At 35.3% G+C, this 19,495-nt stretch overlaps 1 protein-coding gene across 1 annotated transcript; it reads right to left on the bottom strand.

Annotated features, from left to right (window-relative positions):
- Positions 1–894: 894 nt before the first annotated feature.
- On the bottom strand, positions 895–11,105 carry LOC113067527 (butyrophilin-like protein 3). The gene is made up of 5 exons (XM_026239909.1): positions 11,090–11,105; positions 7,230–7,580; positions 4,131–4,403; positions 1,567–1,571; positions 895–903 (listed from the first exon to the last, which is right to left on the bottom strand). Exons 1-5 carry the CDS (start codon positions 11,103–11,105, stop codon positions 895–897), a joined length of 654 nt encoding a protein of 217 aa, XP_026095694.1.
- Between the last annotated feature and the right edge of the window lie 8,390 nt (positions 11,106–19,495).

The following is a 19,495-nucleotide window of genomic DNA, read 5'->3' as shown; positions in this document are numbered from 1 at the left end:
GCATGTTGGTATGTATGGTAAAACTTTGACTTTGACTTTAATCATCTTCTGAAGAAAATTCAGAATAAATGCAAAATAAAACAACATTAAAACACAAGTACATATGTTAACTGAATAAATAATTAAAATGTGCGTTTCTGACCCTGGAGCACAAAACCATTCATAAGAAGCACAGTCATAAACAGCAATGCCAAACAACACATTGTAAGGGCCAAATAATCATTTTTTCTTTAATGCCAAAAAATCATTAGGATAATATGTAAAGATCATGTCCCATGAATATATTGTGTCAATTTCCTACCATAAATATATAAATACATAATTTTTGATTAGTAATATGAATGGTTAAGAACTTCATTTGAAAAACTTTAAAGGTGATTTTCTTAATAATTAGATTTTTTTTTGCAACCTCATAATCCAGATTTTCAAATAGTTGTATCTCAGCCAAATAGTGTCATATCCTAACAAACCATACATCAGTGAAAAGCTTAATCAATGTATAAATCTCAATTTCTCAAAATTGACACTTAAGACTGGTTTTGAGGTCCAGGGTCCCATTTAAAAAACAGGCAACTATTATAGGGGATAAATAATTACAGCAAATATAAAATAAATGAATAAATAAACAAACTTTGAAAATAGCAAAAAAAAAATGAAATTATTAGTAAAATAAATACCCTAATAAATATAAATTCACCTTGTTGTTTTCTCTTCTCCTCCTCCAGTTGTTCTTCGCGTTCTGAAGAAAATTCAGAATAAAGGGAAGAGAAAACAACATTAAATATATAGACCATAATTATTTCTGACTGATCAAGAAGAATTACAAATAAAACAGAAATAATATTTAAATAATATGTAAATAAATACATTTATAAAAATAAAAATTACAAAATCTTACAGGACCTAAGATATACACAAAAATATTTGAATACACAGATATTTTATGGATGTTAACAAACTTTACAATAAAATTGAAATTATAAAAAAAAAAAAAAGAAGCAACTATTATAGGGGATAAATAATTACAGCAAATATAAAATAAATGAATAAATAAACAAACTTTGAAAATGGCAAAAAAAAAATGAAATTATTAGTAAAATAAATACCCTAATAAATATAAATTCACCTTGTTGTTTTCTCTTCTCCTCCTCCAGTTGTTCTTCGCGTTCTGCAGAAAATTCAGAATAAAGGCAGGAGAAAACATTAAATAGATAACATCACGGGTATATATGGTAAGTGAATAATTCAAATGTACATTTTAGAAACATTATTCTATTAAGGGGTGGAATAATAACTACAAATATAAAAAGAACAACAAATATTTAAAATGATAGTGAAATAATAGCCTAATAAAGATAAATTCACCTCGTTGCATTCTGTTATTCTCCTCCTGTAGCCGATCACGTTCTGAAGAATATTCAGAATAAAGGGAAGAGAAAATAACATTAAATATATAGACCATAATTATCTCTGACTGATGAAGAAGAATTATAAATAAAACAGAAATAATATTTAAATAATATGTAAATAAATAAATGTATAAAAATAAAAATTACAAAAACTTACAGGACCTAAGATATACACAAAAACATTTTAATACACAGATATTTTATGGATGTTAACAAACTTTCCAATAAAAATGTAATTATAACAAAAAAAAGACAAATTCACCTTGTTTTATTCTCTGGTGCTCTTTCTGAAAAAGTGCATTGTATTCTGAAAAACATTCAGTATAAAGGCAAGGAAAAACATTAAATAGATAACATCACGGGTATATATGGTAAGTGAATAATTCTAATATAAATTTTATAAACATGTATCTATTAAGGGGTGGAATATGTACAAATATAACAAAAAATGTTAGAAATTATAGTGAAATAATAACCTAATAAAGATAAATTCACCTTGTAGTTTTCCGTTCTTCTTCTCCTGTAATTCTTCACGTTCTGAAGAAATTCAGAATAATGGCAAAAGAAAATAACATTAAATATATAGACCATAATTATTTCTTACTGGGGAAGAAGAACTACAAATAAAACAGGAATTATATTTAAATAAAATGTAAATAAAAATTAAGAATAATAATAAAAATAACAAAAACTTACAGGACCCAAGATATACACAAAAACATATTTGAATACACCGTGCCTGCTAAGTAAATATTGTGTGGATAAAAACGAACTTTACAATAAAATTGAAAAAAAAAAAAAAGACAAATTCACCTTGTTTTTTTCTTTCGTTCTCATTCTGTAGTTTGTTGTGTTCTGGAGAAATCAAGAACAACAGCAAGAGAAGGTGACTAAGTTGACCTTAGATATACACTTTCTCTCATATGACAAATAGTATATGAATACACAGTGTGTGCTGATTAAATATTTTGTGGAGAAATGTATGGTGTTACTTTTGTGTCTTCTTTTTATTCAATCAAGCATAACATTTTAGAGAGCAAGATTAATAAAATTGTAATTAAATAATAAGGACTGCAAAAATGGTATAGTATTATTGATATTTCAACTGGAATAAGGACACAATCGCGTCTGCTCCTGTTTCTTTGCGATTCCAAGGTTTTCTCAAAAAAATTCAATTTTACACAATTTTCAGAAGAAAATGTTTTGTTTTCTAGGAATACATTTGATAATAGTTGGATACTTGTAAATTAGGATAAGCCTAAATTAGGGATGGCTGGGAAAGGCTGTGCTAAATGGGCAGAAAGTGGTGTATCCATAAAAGCAGGTTGGTACAGTAAAATATGGTCAAACATTTTTTGTTAGGCCATTGTTGTGTGTGTCACCAGCCGCTGTCATATTAAATATTGAACATGGCTGAGATAGACTGTTCTGAAATGACTTGGCTCATTCAGCTGTATTGTGCAATATGTTAAGTTGAAGGTCCATTAATGGTCCATGTTACAGTAAAAGTTATTGAAATGTAGATTTCGTTTAGGTTATTAGATTACCTAATGTGTATTAAGCCCCATGTTAAAACGCACCATCTCCATGCCACAACCGGGTTTGGGCAGTGGGTGTGGCCAAACGATTGCATCAAGAGTGACCAATAGAAACAGGTCTTTCATTCTAGCACAGTTATGCAAAACTTTTCAAAATGGAAGCAAAGATGAGACCCGAAACAGAACAATAAGCAAAATATATGGCTGCATAATGAAAAGTGTAGGAACGGCATAGAATATTTATTTCCAATACAAATATTGTGTTATCAGTTACTTTTTAAATAAACCATTTCTTAGCAATATTTTTTATTTGCAGTCTTTTATTTTTTAACTACAATATATTTTGCTCTCAAGCACAGTATGTTTGATTATGTTGATAAATAAGATAAAAATTCCAAATAAATAATTCCAAATTAATGAGACTTTAAATTAGTATTGAAATAACAACTACAGTAAGTGACTTTCAGAAAAAAAAGAAAAAAAAAAAAAAACATAGATTTTTCCAGTCCTGAATGTATGTCCAACTTTGGACACTATGAGTGAACTGAGGAATAATAAACATGTGGCAACTAGCCCTAGGATTCCTTATTTATTTAAATCAAATATAATAAACAAACAAACAAACAATAATTTTTACCTCTGTTTTTGCAAACAAACACAGCTAACAGTATTCCAGAAATCACAACGAGTACAGCAGCAATTGAAGCCAAGATTATTGATATCCTCCAAGGATTAAAACTCTTATCTGCAACACAACACAGTGACATTGAGCACATTGTGTCCAGTCAAACATTTATATTTGATTAAAAATGATTAATAATACAAGCAAGATACATTTGTATACATACACAGTAAAAAAAGTGCAATTAAAACTAACGCTGTTGATGCTTTTTGATTTATATACCCTAATGTAATGCACTACATTCAGAATTAAAGTGTAACTTTGCTGATTTCAACCCACTTGTATCATGAGAATGTCATTGTAAGTAAACGATAAAATTTTTCTCCAAGTTATCTGTACCTAGATAACCCTGTTTATTTGTCAGTAAAACATACACAACATTCTAACAATACAAAGCGAGTTAGAAATCAGCTGTTAAACTTTATTTAATCTACTTTACAGCATCAAATAACAATAAAAAATATCATAAAAATTGCACAACAAAAATGTGTCAGTACGTACTTGAGGTCACAATCAGTGTCTCCAGCATGTGATGTCTCAGTCTGACTCTGCAGTGAATCTTGTCATCTCTGTGTTGTACAGTTATGGTGTGTTTCACACTGAACCCGTCTGTGTTTCTTTGCATTTCTGTTGTTTCTGAACTCAAGCTGACTCCTTCACTGTTCAGCCACTCAAGATCAGGTTCAGGGTTCCAACCTTCAGATTCACATTGTAGATGAAGCCCTCCTGTATCATCAAATCCATCTACAGTGATCACTGGAGGACTTCCTACAGCTACAGAGACCAAGATGGAGAACATTCAATGGGTGCATAACCTTATTTTATCTGCCTATAAACCTTGTTCTGTGTTTTTGTGTTCGTTTGATGCTGACAAAAGCATTAAACAAAATCATAAAGGAGCAACACACAGGGGAGACTGTGGATAGTTTGAACACTCTTTACTTTAAGGTCTGTAATTTGCTGTAACGCCTGTACATTTTTTGCACTCTTTGAGTCAAACTTTTATAAAACATCACATTTGTCTGCTACTAATCAAAATCGTTTTGAAATCTACAATTATGCCTTTAAGTTTATGTGCAGAGAATTCTATTGTTACAACTATTCCCACTAGAGTTGTAACAGTATGTGATTTATAACATTAATAGAAAACAGAATGAAAAAAAAAACAGGAAGTGAAATCACATGTATGCAAAAACTGGAATATGGCGATGGTCTGGGCGTGTTTGATGCAAATGACTAAACTTGGGCACACAGTCACTTATTTATAAAACCTAAAATTCAACATTAGATTGAGGTCGGGAACAAATTCACTTGTGTATGCACATGTTGTGATATAGCTGCTAACGTTTTGTGAGGAGTTCTCCTTTTTTCATTAATCCATGCAATTATTAGTGAATGAGACCCAGTGTGTGTGTTTGTTAGTCACTTTCTCGTTGTGTCAAATGTGGGCTTATACATCATCCCATTTCACTGTGTTCAATCTTTGTTAGGTCCAGTATGTAAGTTATGGGACAATCTGTGCTAAGCATGATAGTTATAGACAGTGTTCCCTCTAAGCTGCACGGAAGAAATAATGTGCCAGGAAAGAATTGCAATGATCGGCTATGAAGTTGATATCACTACAAATTTAGAACCGGTGAAAGCGGTTTATAGGTTTCATAGAAACAAAATGATATGCGCCAAATGAGTCGCTGTAGAAACCAAATAATGGTTGCAGATGAAATATCTAAAATCGAAAGCCAACGCAAATGCAATGACGTGAAATAAAACATCCTCATCTTTTAAAGAAGAGTGGCTTGATTAAGTGAGGGAAATAGGGCATGATGGGAGCAGAACCATAACAAAACTCATACATTTACAGTCACACAAGGGTGTATTTGTGCAAACTGTACTTCATAGCGATGTTTAGATCAACTTTTTTTTTCTTTGAAAATATTTAACTTGCAGATCTCAGTTTATATACTTCAGCTTGTTTTCTATTCTCTTCTATCAGTTTAAATCCTTCAGTTTTTGATATTATATTATGTTAGGCCTATATTATAAACCTAATAAATAACTGACCTTGTTTTTTAATGGAGTCACTACTACTCATCAAAGCTGTATTTATTTAATAAAAAATACTGGGGAAAAAAACAAACTGTAATATTGTGGCCTATTAGGCTATTGCAATTTCTAACATTAGTTAGGTCTACCTATTTTAATATACTTTGAAATGAACTCTGAATTTTCAGCATCATTACTCCAGTCTTCAGTGTCACATGATCTTCAGAAATCATTCTAATATGCTGATTTATTATCAGGGTTGAAACTGTTGTGCTGCTTTGATTCTTTGGTTTGGCTAATTAAAAGTTAAAAAGAACACCATTTATTCAAAAATATAAATATTTTCTGGTGGAATGACCTCCCCAACTCAATCCGAGCAGTTCGGTCCTTAGCCATCTTCAAGAACGGCTTAAAACACATCTTTTCCATCTTTATTTGACCCTCTGACTTTAGCACTCATTATTCTAATTCTATTCTTTTTTTCTATTAATTTATTATACAATTATTAAAAAAGACCTCTAACACTAGCTTGCTTGATTCTTTTTCTATACTATCGGTTTTCTTTTTATTTATTATATTAATTACAATTACAATTACAACACAAATTGGTACGTGTACTGTGTTTAATCTAACTGAGACTTGTTATAGCACTTGCGTATCATTGCTCTTTTGTTGTTTTTGATTGCTTCCATTGTCCTCATTTGTAAGTCGCTTTGGATAAAAGCATCTGCTAAATGAATAAATGTAAATGTACTTGCTGTATAAACCTATTAACTGAAAAAAAGATAAAAAAGAAAACAATTATTGACACCAAACTTTTGAATAGTATAGTGTATACTGTATTGTAACACGCAATTTCTATTTTGAATAAACACTATCCTTTTTAACTTTTTATTTACCAAATAATCCTGAAAAATATCACAGGTCACAAAAAAATAAATAAAAATAATAATAATAATAAAAATATTAAGCACCACAACTGTTTCTAACATTGATTATAAATTAGCAAATTAGAATGATTTCTGAAGGATGTGACACTGATAATTCAGCTTTGCTTTACAGGAATAAATTATATTTTAATGTAAAATAAAGTAGTAAAATTTAATTTTAAATTGAAATAATATTTCACGATATTATTTTGTGAAATAATATTCAGTATTTTATATCAAATAGGTACATTTTTGATAAGCCTAAGAAACTTCTTTAAAAAAACATACTGATCCCAAACTTTTGAACGGCAGTGTATTATACTGTAAAAAATATTCTCAGGTAACCTACATCATTTAGTTACATCAAGGATCAAATCAAACATAAATAGCAAATTAAAGTTAAAAGTTACACTATTTTTGTGTATGTGCTGTACAGGTCTGGTATAAAGAATGTTTTTGCTCAGGTGGCCGAAATGTCCACCCAATAGAGAACAGTTTTATATTCAGAAAGAAAGAAAAATAAGAGGGAACATTGAATATAGAACCCATTACAACGGACCCCATGTTACACACACCCCAGTCTTGCCTACACCAATCATTAAATGTTTGTTTTTATTGTTTTACTCACCTTCAACACTGACATCAACAGTAGCATAATCAGACCAGGATTTGGACTGAATAAAACACTTGTAACGTCCTTCATCAGAGACTCGGACAGATGAGAGTTTGAGTGATGCATCTCCTCTCTGTAGTTCTTGAGGATTCAGTTTTGTTCTCCCTCTGTAGGACTCAGTCTGCTCTGCATTTCTGTCATCATGATCTTCATAGAGATGCACTACTGAGTTTTTCAGATCAGATCTAAACCACTCCACTCTCATGTCCACAACACTGATGCTGGGCTTAACTGAACAGGGCAGAATCACATCTTCACCAGCTACAGCAAATACAGTGTCTGCAGGACTCACTACTTCATATCGGTCTGTTACAAGAAAAAGAAAGCTGTTAAAAATGTTCTCTTTTGATATGGTTAAATGGCATTGCATAAGTTTCTGATGCTTTAGAAGAACTCCTTTTCTCAGAAATGCTGAAGCCTGCATTGGATCACTTCTGTGCACTTGCACAGTCAAATGCCATCTCAGTATGTGCATACAAACGAGGCCTTCTGCCTATATAAGTTGGTGCAAAATGCAATTTGATCATAATCTTTTGCCTTCAGCACAAAGGTCATCTCCTCACTGACACAAAAGAAGAAAAAGTCTTCCTGCTCGCCATGGCAGTTTCAGCAGTGGATCATGATGCTGACAGCAGTCTCAGCTGAGAAGGGCACTTCTCCCCTGTGGCTATCTGTTTAATCCTGATGTGTCTCGAGTTTGCCTTCCTACCTCTTATTCATTTTGGGGTGTCAGGGGCGTTGTGTTGTAATAAAAATCAATCACCTTCACAAGAAGAGCACTTCTCCTCTTCAAAGCAGCATGAACATTATCAGTTCCTCGCCCCAGTGCAGGAACCTACCTCTTGAAGCACTTCAGCCCCTCACCACCCGAATCCTGGCTTGGGAAGCCATTCCAGGTGTGTCAAAATAGGTATTGGAAACAATCAAATTAGGCTTTTCCATTCAGATTGCTTACAGACCTTCCCATTTCTACTTTCAGTCCAAAGTAGAAAGTTTACAAGTGAAGAGTGCCATGGAGCTTGTTCCAGCAGCCCGCAACGAGTCAGGGTTTTACAGCCATTACTTCAAAGAAAGTTGGTGGATCTGAAACATGCATACTTTCAATTCCAGCCCCCCATCACAGACCGTTTTTGAGATTCACATTCAAATAGATGGCTTACCAAAATACTTTCTGTCCTGACCGTCTCTGGCACCATGCATCTTAACCAAAAGAGTGGATTTGGCCCTCGCCCCCCGTTACAGAAAGAAGTGCGCATGCTGAATTATCTCAATGACTAGCTTGTTCTGGCCTGGTCAGAGCATGAGCTATGTGCACAAAGATCCCCGTTCCTCAGCCATTTGTAATGCCTGGGGCTCAGAATCAACATGTATAAGTCAAATCTCAGCCAATGAATATCTTTCCTGGGCACAGTTCTCAATTCAGCCCAAATAGCTTTCACCGTAACAATCTCTGAATATTCAGCAGCTTGCTCCATTGTTCAAGGTCTGGAACTTACTTCCCCTAAAGATACCATACTTGCTATCTGGGACTCAGGGTGACCCACGGCTGTGGCAAGAGCTTCCTATCTGTACTAGTTGGAGATTGATCTGGGGCTGGTCTCCAGAAGGAAAATTGTCATAACAGATGCTTCCAACTCAGGGATGCCGTGTGTGACAGCAGACCAGCATTTGACTCCTGGTCGGCTGCTGCAGCAACACACTGGCATATCAACTGCCTAGAAATTATAGTAGTCATTCTGGTGCTCAAGGCCTTCCTGTCAATTCTGAGAAGACACCATGTCCTGGTCCATTCAGACAACATGACAGTGGTGGCCAACATAAACCACCAAGGGGGGCTCAGGATGCACCCTCTGTACCAGCTGGTGAGGGGTCTCCTTCTGTGAGCACAACAAAACCTTCGTTCGGTGAAGGCAGTGCACCCTCATGTCTTTCTATGAAATATAGATATATAGGGATATTTATGCGATCACTTTATGCAAAATAGCTAAATATATTAAACATTCTTTCTAACATCTCCTTTTGTGTTCCAGAGAAGTAATACTGGTTAGAAATGTTATGAAATGACATGTCTGGTGTGATAATCCTGCATCACTAACAATACAAGACACACATTTTTCCTAAACAATATGTTTCCATGTAAAGCAGCATCTGTTGTTTCCCCACACAAACCTCAGCTCTGCATAAGTTCAGCTGAGGATTCATTCACTAAAATAAACTACATACAACACTGCCTGTTAACACTTTTATGGTTTTGTTCCTTATTTCATGGTTCTTTGGAATACTTGCTTTTGATTGGTCAATCTTGTCATTCAGTGGTCAAATATTTCTGGATAATGAATCTTCAGTTGGACTATAACCGGCTGATTGTACTTAGGCCCTTATAAGTTACTTATTACCTCTCTCTTACTTTTTGTTTTACACATGAACACAAACTTAAATACAAATACTTACCTGATCTTGAGTAAGTAATTCCACTAATAATCAAGAGGGTCAAAAAAATGAAATTCATCTTCGGACGATATGGATGCTTAAAAGAAAAATATGAAAACAGGGAGATGCATTATAACCAGAAAACTCACAGAATGGTAAGTTAATATGAATGTGTTTCTTTATGTTACACATAACCAGAAAATCTAAACCAATTCAGAAAATCAATGAAGACTTACTTGTTTCTGTGTGTTTCTCAATTCTTCCAGGACTCACTTCAAACTCTCAAGCATGTGAATAAATGCAAGATCATACAGAGATCATTCCTGGTTTAGTTTTACTTTCTCATTTCACATGTGAACGTCTTAAGTGATTACACAGTTCCTCCAATCATACTAGTGTTACATCCTCCTCCATAGAGTCTAGAAGCAGGGAGGAGTAACTCTTTTTTCTTCTTCTTCTTCTGTTTTTTTTTTGTTTGTTTTGTTTTTGTAGGACCTTGAGGACTTTGAATTTATAACTGGCATTTGTGGAGAGGCATAATTTAACTTTTTGAGTCAATTTGCATGTTCTAACTGGTTTAAATTGCTGGTTTAGTGGGCTCATTGCCTAAACACCACTCTGCACTTTTCAGAAAACAAATAACACCAAATAAGAGATGCTTTAGAAAAAAAATTATAATCTATTGAGGTCTTGCATATTTAATGTATTCTGCATAGTGCAATGTCACAGATATCCTTGATAATAATGACACAAAAAATGTGTAGAATGTAGAAATACCTAATTAAACAACATGTGTGTGCATGCTGATATGAATTTGTGAATATGATTTATAAATCTTAGAGTAGAATCATATAAAGCATGTGGGTTGCATTTGAGACATAGTGTTGGTGAAAAAGCACAATGTATATGTACTGTACAGTATGTCTGTATATACAATGTATGTATACAAGATACTTTTTTTATTAAAACAAGATTTAGGCAAACTTTATTCTGTTAATGATGATTGTTTTAAGGGGTGTTAAAAATCTACAATAGATTTAAATATGTGAACAGTGTGTGGCAGAATACCAGGGGCTCTGACCATTTTATAGCATTTGATGTCACGGTTCATGAATGCACTGTTTCCTGCTCTTCTCATGTTACGTCATGTTGATTGTTCCATGTGGGCAGCTGCAGCCTATTCCAACGGCCTACTTAACGCCCTGTCTTTTGTCTCTTGTTTTTGTTAGATCGTTGTTTGAGGTCCTCCATGCTTCATGTCTGTGTCTCCTCTGCTCAAGCATTCCTCCTTGTGTCTTCGTTCCTGTTCGGTATTCTGTGGATTATATCATCATCGCTTGGATCCCTCATGATCTCTCACCTACGCACTCAACTCACCTTCTCACCGATCTGTGCTGTCATCGAGGTCCCTGCGCCACCCACCATCAACCCAGCCTGACTTTACGAATTATAATAAATCTGTTACTTGCAACTTGCTTCCTGTCATTTATACCCTGACAGAACGATCTGACCATCATGGAAGCAGCAAGTAACCCGTCATCGTCGTTAGAAGAGTTCCTTAGCGCCAGTGTTCGAAGGATGGATTCCCAGAGACGGAATCTTAAAGGGACTGTAAGTAGGAATTACTCCCATCTAGTGGTGAAATTGTATTTTGCATTCAAACTAATTTTGCTCTCCAGCGCCTCGCTTTTTCAAATGCGCGTTGCATCTACGGTAGGCGATATGTACCAAAAAGCTTTGACAGGATGTCTTCTAATAGCACTTCGTCGAGTTTTCCTTCAGGTGAACAGGTGTGTTATTTCAAACAAACTGCAACATGACAACTAACAAACGAATGTTACAGTATGAATTACGGACTGTGGAAAACATAAAATATTGTAATTAGTAGTTATGTCTTCTTTATTCCTTATATTTTCTGAATTATGTGCATTGTTAGATATCATCATCAAACACTGACTTACCTGTCGAGAAGAAAACAGGCCACTTCAGCGTCTCTTTTGAAATCTTTATCCAGCATTAGCTCTTTCCACCTAGAAAAAGCTTCCCCGACATTAACTCTTGTTTTCTGTAATCTACGGTCACGTTTCCTTTTACGTTCTATTTTTGACTGTTTTGGCGACGATGTTTTCTTCTCCTGTGGCGCGGCATATGAATGGTCCATAATAAGAATGCAATCCAGACTTGCCGGTGCAGTTTCAAGCGCCTCTCACTGCTCTGCACCTGCGTTTCTGGCTCTGACCGAAAACGCGCTGTGGAAACGCGTTGGCTTAGTACTTTTTGTCCCTCTCTGCTATTATAGTTTTGCAAGATGGCGGAACTACATGGAAGCCTCCGTCGACCTACCCGTCCCATGTATATAAAGATAATAAATTCTTCATTTATGAGGATTAGTTTAAACATTGGCATAGGTATTTGCACACCATTGAGGGCATATTTATGAATAAAAATATTGATTTTACATAATAAAATACCTAAAAAGTTACTTATTGTCCCTTTAATGAAACTGGTCGCGCTGTCCAGGCATTGTTGGCGCAGGTGTCCGAGCTCACCCAGCAATTACAACTCCTACGAGCTCCCAATGCACTGCTCACACCACCCATTCCCCCCACACCACCGGAAACCCCCTCCCAGCTGGAACCACGCCTTCCTGTTCCGGAAACGTACTCTGGTGAGCCAAATTTCTGTAGAGCTTTCCTAACACGAGGCTAGATGCACTTCTCCCTTCAACCCAGGACCTTCTCCAACGAGCAATCCAAAGTCGCATTCGTTTTGATGCTGCTCACTGGGAGAGCGGCATTATGGGGAACGGCGGTGTGGGAGAATCAAGATCCATGCTGCACCTCGTTCCAGACACTCGCAACAGAGATGAAGCGGGTGTTCGATCGGGCCGTTGCCGGGAGAGGGGCTAGGAAGCTAACTGAACTGCGTCAAGGAGAAGGATCAGTGTCAGATTTCTCCATCGTGTTCTGTTCCTTAGCGGTGGAGTGTCAATGGAACGAGGAGGTGCAGTGGGGCATGTTCCTGCATGGGCTGGCTGACCTCGTCCAGAAGGATATCTATGCCCTGGACCTTCTGACCTCGCTCAATGGACTCATAGAGTTGGCACCAAGGGTAGATGGACGACTGACCCGAGTAGAATGACGTGACCTACACAACCTTACACCGAGAGACCCTACTGGTACTTGAGTCAGCGGCGGGGATGGCCAGCCTCCTCAACGATCACGAGCCCATGCAGGTAGGGCGAGCTCGGCTTTCCTGGGAGGAGAAGGCGGAGATCCCTGGGCCTTTGCCTCTACTGCGGGGAAACCGGTCATCACGCCTACATCTGTCCAGTAAAAAGCCAAGCCTGATAGTAAGTATGAAGCTACTATCGGGTGGGATCTCCTCTGAGAAGACGTCATCATCATCTACACTCCTCCCGGTAAGACTGAGATGGTCAGCACAATCTCACAATTGTCAAGCACTTCTGGACTCCGGGGCTGAAGGTAAGTTCATGGACCATGCACTGGCACACTAACTTAAAATTCCCCTCAAACAACTCACTCACCGGATCGCTGTTCACAACCTCAATGGTCAAAGACTTCCTCTCATCTCACTTACCACTGGAAACATTACCCTCATCACATCAGGCAACTACTCTGAGATCACCTCCTTCTATATCCTAGACTCTCCCCTTGCACCCATAGTTCTTGGACACCCCTGGCTCCTTTGTCACAACCCCAAAGTGGACTGGCAACTTTGTTCTATCTTGTCCTGGAGTAATAAGTGTCATGAGTCTTGTCTTGTGTCTGCTTGACATCTGTTTCTATGTCTGTTTTTCAGGAGGAAGCAGTGGATTGTCTTATTTGGAAGAAAACTGCAATGTCGTCAGCTGTAAGAATCAATGGAGGAGGATTAAGAAGAGAGCGTCAAAACAGTTTTACATTTTGTTGTGGTAGTATGATGTTTTAGCAGTGAAGACATTTGCAGAGAATGAAGAGAGGAGAGACTGATAGAGTTTCTTGATTTATGCCATTTCCTCTCTGCAGCCCTGAGTTTAGAGCGGTGTTCACGGAGGACATCGGACAGCCAGGGGGCTGGTCTAGACAATAGTGGGCAAAAGTTGTCCAAGCATGAGGTAAGAGTGGAGCAAAGAGTGTCTGTAGGCAAGATGGAGAGAGTGAACTTAGGTTCCATCGAAAGGTGACCTGCGGTGGAGTGTGTGCTGCTTCAGGAGCATGTGACTTTTTTTAGCCACCTAAAAAACAGACTGTTCTGCAGAGAGGCACAAAAATAGGACAGGAAATGTATTTATTTATTTGTTTATTTATTAATTTCAATCATTTATTTTTATGTAAAATCACACTAATATTATAAGATAACATCAGAGAACATTATAAAATAATATAAAATGCAATTCATGACCACTTTAATCACTGTGAAGTGCTAAATGAGACATAAAAAGCACAGAAACAAATTATGGATTACATCAGGAGTAGTAAAAGAAAGTGTTAAACAACATTAACAGTGATCTTGACAGATATATTTATAGTATGTTAAAAAACTATTTCTAAAAATTAGTTATAATAATACAAATAATTTCAAATTAATTGAATCTTAAAAAAAAAAAAAAAATGTAAAAATGTACTGACAAGTATAAGAGTAGATATGAGGCATGGATTCATCATAAAAGGAGGCCAGACCCTCCTCATAATCCTCAAGTAGCCTCTCAGGCTCTCATTCAGAAAAGTAAAGATAAATGGAGTATCACAAGCCCAGTGCACCCCATTAATCTGACCCACAGACCAGTATTTATCTTTAGGATTCAGACTGTTCCACCTCTTCATGTTAAATACCACTTAATTCACTCCTTCACTTCCACCTTATTGTAAAAGACACTTTTTATCTTCCTTTTTTTTTTTTGATTGTGTGTTCGCTAAAAGCAGAAAGAAGGTATGAAGTTATAAAGGGTCCATAACAGAATTCATCTTAAGATGAATAATAAGATACATAATATTAGTCAACACTTGAAGACCAGTCAAACCAACAGGAATTTAAATTAATTATCTTATGATAAACATATTGATAAACTATTTTATTAATATATTCATATTTTAATAAAGCCATATAAAACAAATTTATAATTTGGGGTACTCACCATGTGACTGTAAATGTTGATCATGTTCATGTCAGAATAAAGACAAAAAAAAAGAACATTGATAGCGTTACTTTTGATATCACTCTGAAAAACAATAATGCATATTTTAAATATAAAGTATGATAATTTAGATGGGTTTATATGATGCATTATTAACATCTGATAACTGAATAAATAATTAATATACATATATATTATAGAGAGAGAGAGAACTGCCATAAGGTCAACTATGCCTCATTTTATTTACATATGACTGCAGTGTATTAATTTTTGCATATCAAAAGGGGGCAGACCTATTGTTTAGAGATTCGGACTTGTAACCCGAAGGTCACGGGTTCAAGTCTCAGTACCGTCAGGGATTGTTGTTGGGGGAAGTGAATGTACAACACTCTCTCCCACCCTCAATCCCATGAATGTGTCCCTTGACCAAACCCCCAACTGCTCCCTTGGAGCTGCAGCATTGTCTGCCTATTGCTACGGGTGTGTGTTCTCTACTGTCTGTGCGTGTTTGTTCATTACTGTGTGTGTGCACTTGGATGGGTTTAAAGCAGAGCACAAATTCAATATCTGGGTCACAATACTTGGCCAAGACTTTCAACACTTTCACTTTCAAAGCAGACTTAATTAATTGATAAACTTCATTGTGTTCTGAAGAACATTAAGAGAACTATATTACTGTCACGAATCTGGTATATGAACTTCCATTCATTCACCACCAGAGGTCACCCGCTCACTACATGGACTCCGGCACTACACCCACTGTTGCACTTCATCCCGGACTACAGTTCCCATCACCCATTGCACTAATTGCACACACACACACACACACACACACACTGCTGAATATGCTGATTACACTCACTATATAAACGCTCACTCAGGCACCTTCAGGCTGCCGAGTATTGTATGCGTTTATCATTAGTTAGCTGATAGCTACCCTTAGGAGCCTGCTTTTTTTAGGTTAAAGTTTATTCTTAGTCCTGCCTTGCCTGTTTCCCTGTGTTCTCTTCTTTGCATGATTGCCTCGGATTACCTCTTTTGTTTAGCCCTGTTTGGATACTGTTTACCCCTGCCTGGACCTTGCTTGTACCTGGATTATCCCTCTTGTCTCACCCTGCTGAATTACGTTTGACGTGGTCTGACCCTTGCTTGTTTCTCTGACTGCTCTAGCCTTTCCTTCTACACGCCTGTTTGCCATCACCTGATCTATGGCCGTTTCTGACCATGTCTTGTCAATAAAAGCTTTGCGTATGGATCCGCACGTCTCCCGCCTGGTTCGCTGCATTACAATTACTAATTATTTCATAATAATAACTACAAATATATATTAATAAGTATAGAAAAAAAAACAGAAATGGCGGCCTTATACAATATGTACACTTTCCCTCATATGACAAAAAGTAAGAATACACAGTGTCTGTTCATTAACTATTTTGTGGATGAAAAGAGGCTTTAAATTAATTATAGTACTTGACAAAATAAAAGACAAAATCACCTGGTTTTATTCTCCTGTCTCATTCTGTGAAAGTTGAATACAGGCAAGAGAAAACACCATTAAGTAGATAACATCACAAATGGTCTTGAACTAATGCAAATGCAAAGAATAAAATAAAAACTAAAAATGGCATAACCATTTGAATTAAAGGGATCATGAACTGCCACTGTTTTTTATTTTGTACTGTTCTCTGAGGTCCACTTATAATGTTATCCAGATTTGTATATCGAAATACTTAATTTACGAACGCTCTGTTTGGACAGATTGTAGACTCGGAAGTAAACAACCACTGCTATGATTGGCTTGAGTATGTTTGACAGCCTACATCCTTCACAGATAGACACTGTGAATCACTGAGTGATTTAGGTTAAAAGACATAAATACTCATCTCAAACTATCGGTTTAACAGAAAAAGTAATATTAAGCACAAAAAAAATTTAGTTACTCACACTTGTGTGTTGTGACATTATTGTCAGATATTCAGCATGGCATGGTCTTTCAGTTTCAATCTTTCTGAAAATCCTGCATCAAATCGTGTCTTATTTTTTACACAGAGTATTTATACACAGCTTGGCATAGGCCATTTTTATTGTTTGTTTCCTGTATAGACCTGCATTCACCTCTATATGGTTTGTGCACGCTTCATGCACAAATCGGTGGGAAGGGCTGAACAGGCAGTGATCTAGAAGTAAGCGTTGATCTTCTGCAGATGTGGTGTTTAGCCACACTATTACATCATTAGAGTTGTACATTCAATAATCATTCCATTTAGCAGACTGGCTTCAATATAAGATGTTTTTAGACTAATGAGAAAGTTCTGAAACTTACAGGATGTTTTTATGGTACAATGACCTTTTATATGTCAAAAGATCGAGGGAATTTTGGTTTCTCAGTTCTTGACCCCTTTAATAGTGAAATAATAACCTAATAAAGGATAAATTCACCTGGTTTTATTCTGCTCTTCTCCTTCTCTAGTTGATCATGTCTTAAAACATTTCAGAATAAAGGTAAGAGAAAATTACATTAAATATATAGGCAATAATTATTTCTGAATGAGGAAGAACTACTAATTAAACAGAAATTCTATTTTACAAAATAGCAAAAGCCGTACAAGGCCTATAATATACAAAAATATATTTGAATAAAAAGTGTCTGTTAAAGCAGATATTTTGTGGATGAATATAGACTTGAAATTTGAATGAAAATTGAGAATAAAATTCTAACTTAAAAAGACAAATTCACCTGCTTTATGCTCCCACTGAATTGATCGTATTCTGAAAAAAAAAAAAAAAAAAAATTTGAATACACATTGGTAAATAAGCCAGAATAAAGACAAGGGAAATACAAACAAACAGACAACATCAAAGTGTGTACATGGTTTTGCATTACAAATGCAAATGCAAGAAAAAAAAGAGGCAAAAACTTTAAATAAATAGTATAACAATAAGTAGATAAACTCACCTTTTTGTATTCTGTCTATCTCTTGCTGTAGATTATCACATTCTGAAGAAAATTCAGAATAAATATGGAAATCGTTAAAAAGATTAACATCACATATGGGCATTGTTGAAATAACACATTACAATAGTAACACCATTACAATATACATTTTGCTGTATCACAGTAATATAATGAATTACTAATACATGTTTGATAATATTATAGCCAATACAATCTCAGTAATGCACATTAAAACAACACATTTTATCCTGAATTTAAGTGGTGATAGTTTTTTCAAGAAATTATCATTATATTATAATTATCAATTATAGCACCAGAAAAAAAATCTAAAAGAAAAATAATCTGCTATTTCCTTCTACTAGAATTCAATGGTTGAGATGATTTTATATTAAATTATGATCAAATTAATTAATTAATTTAATGAAGTCTTGTAAAAATATTTGTGACATGACACCATTCTGGTACTTGCCTAAAATTAGGTTTATCATAGGCAGCAATATCATAGGCAGAGGGTGAACCAAAAGAACCCTAATATTAGTGTAATCTATTAGCTACACTACTATTAGACTACTTTTGTTTCACCCTCTGCCTATGATATTGCGCCATGAGCCTTTACTGTGCCTGTTCCATTATGATGTTAGTAGGCTTTGGGGCCTAAACTGTCATTATGCATGCTATATCACATCACTATTCAGTTGTATAATGTAATGTGAACAGCAATAAACTACACTGTACATTTAAGCATTTTAGAATGCCTGTATTTTTGTGAAAGTAACTCAAAAATAATACATAAGTAGTGTAACAATTCAGAGACAGTAATATTGTAATGTAAATAACTACGTTCAAATGACAATTTGAAATGAAATGATAATATATAATGTCTTACATTTTGGAAGTACCTTCCCCAACACTGCACATGGGTATATATGGTAAGTGAATAAATAATTTAAATGTATATTTTTTAAACATGCATATATTATAGGGGAGAAATAATAACTACAAATGGCAAAAAAAAAAGATTAAAAAAAAGTAATATAATTAAATAAAAGATACATTCACCTCCTTGTATTCTGCTCTTCTCCTCCAATAGTTGTTCATGATCTGAAGAAAATTCAGAATAAAAGGCAAGAGAGAACTATATTAAATATATATAGGCCATATGAATGGTTAAGAAACAACTATTACAAATAAAACAGAAATTATTATTATTATCATTATTATTAAATGACAAAAACTTGTCAAAAGCAAAAGCAAATGAATACACAGTGTCTGTTAAGTAGATAATTGCTGATGACAAAATACATAGCATTAAAGGGATCATATGATGCTGCTAAAAAGAACATTATTTTGTGAATTTGTTTATGAATTTTGAGTGAGCAGAGGCCAGCTTGAGAACGCCACGGGTGGCTGATTCTACGAAGGAGCATCCGTTAGGCTTGCGTAAACTATATGTGACAACCCTGGGCTGGCCCCGCTTGTCCACGGTGAAAGCCAATCTGGCAATCCACAGTGCAAAGTTTATATATTATTATTATTTATATATATTTTAGCGGGGTATGGTTGAATTTTATATCTAAGCTTCAGTATAAGCAAATTCGCATATCATCCACAAAATCATCCAGCTCCTGCACATTCTTTGGTTTTCCAGCATCTGCTGGATATTTGAATCCTTTACAACATTGACTGTATGATTTTGAA

The sequence above is a fragment of the Carassius auratus genome, linkage group LG28B (assembly GCF_003368295.1).
Source record: "Carassius auratus strain Wakin linkage group LG28B, ASM336829v1, whole genome shotgun sequence".
NCBI lineage: Eukaryota > Metazoa > Chordata > Actinopteri > Cypriniformes > Cyprinidae > Carassius > Carassius auratus.
This window is presented reverse-complemented; position numbering and strand designations above follow the sequence as displayed.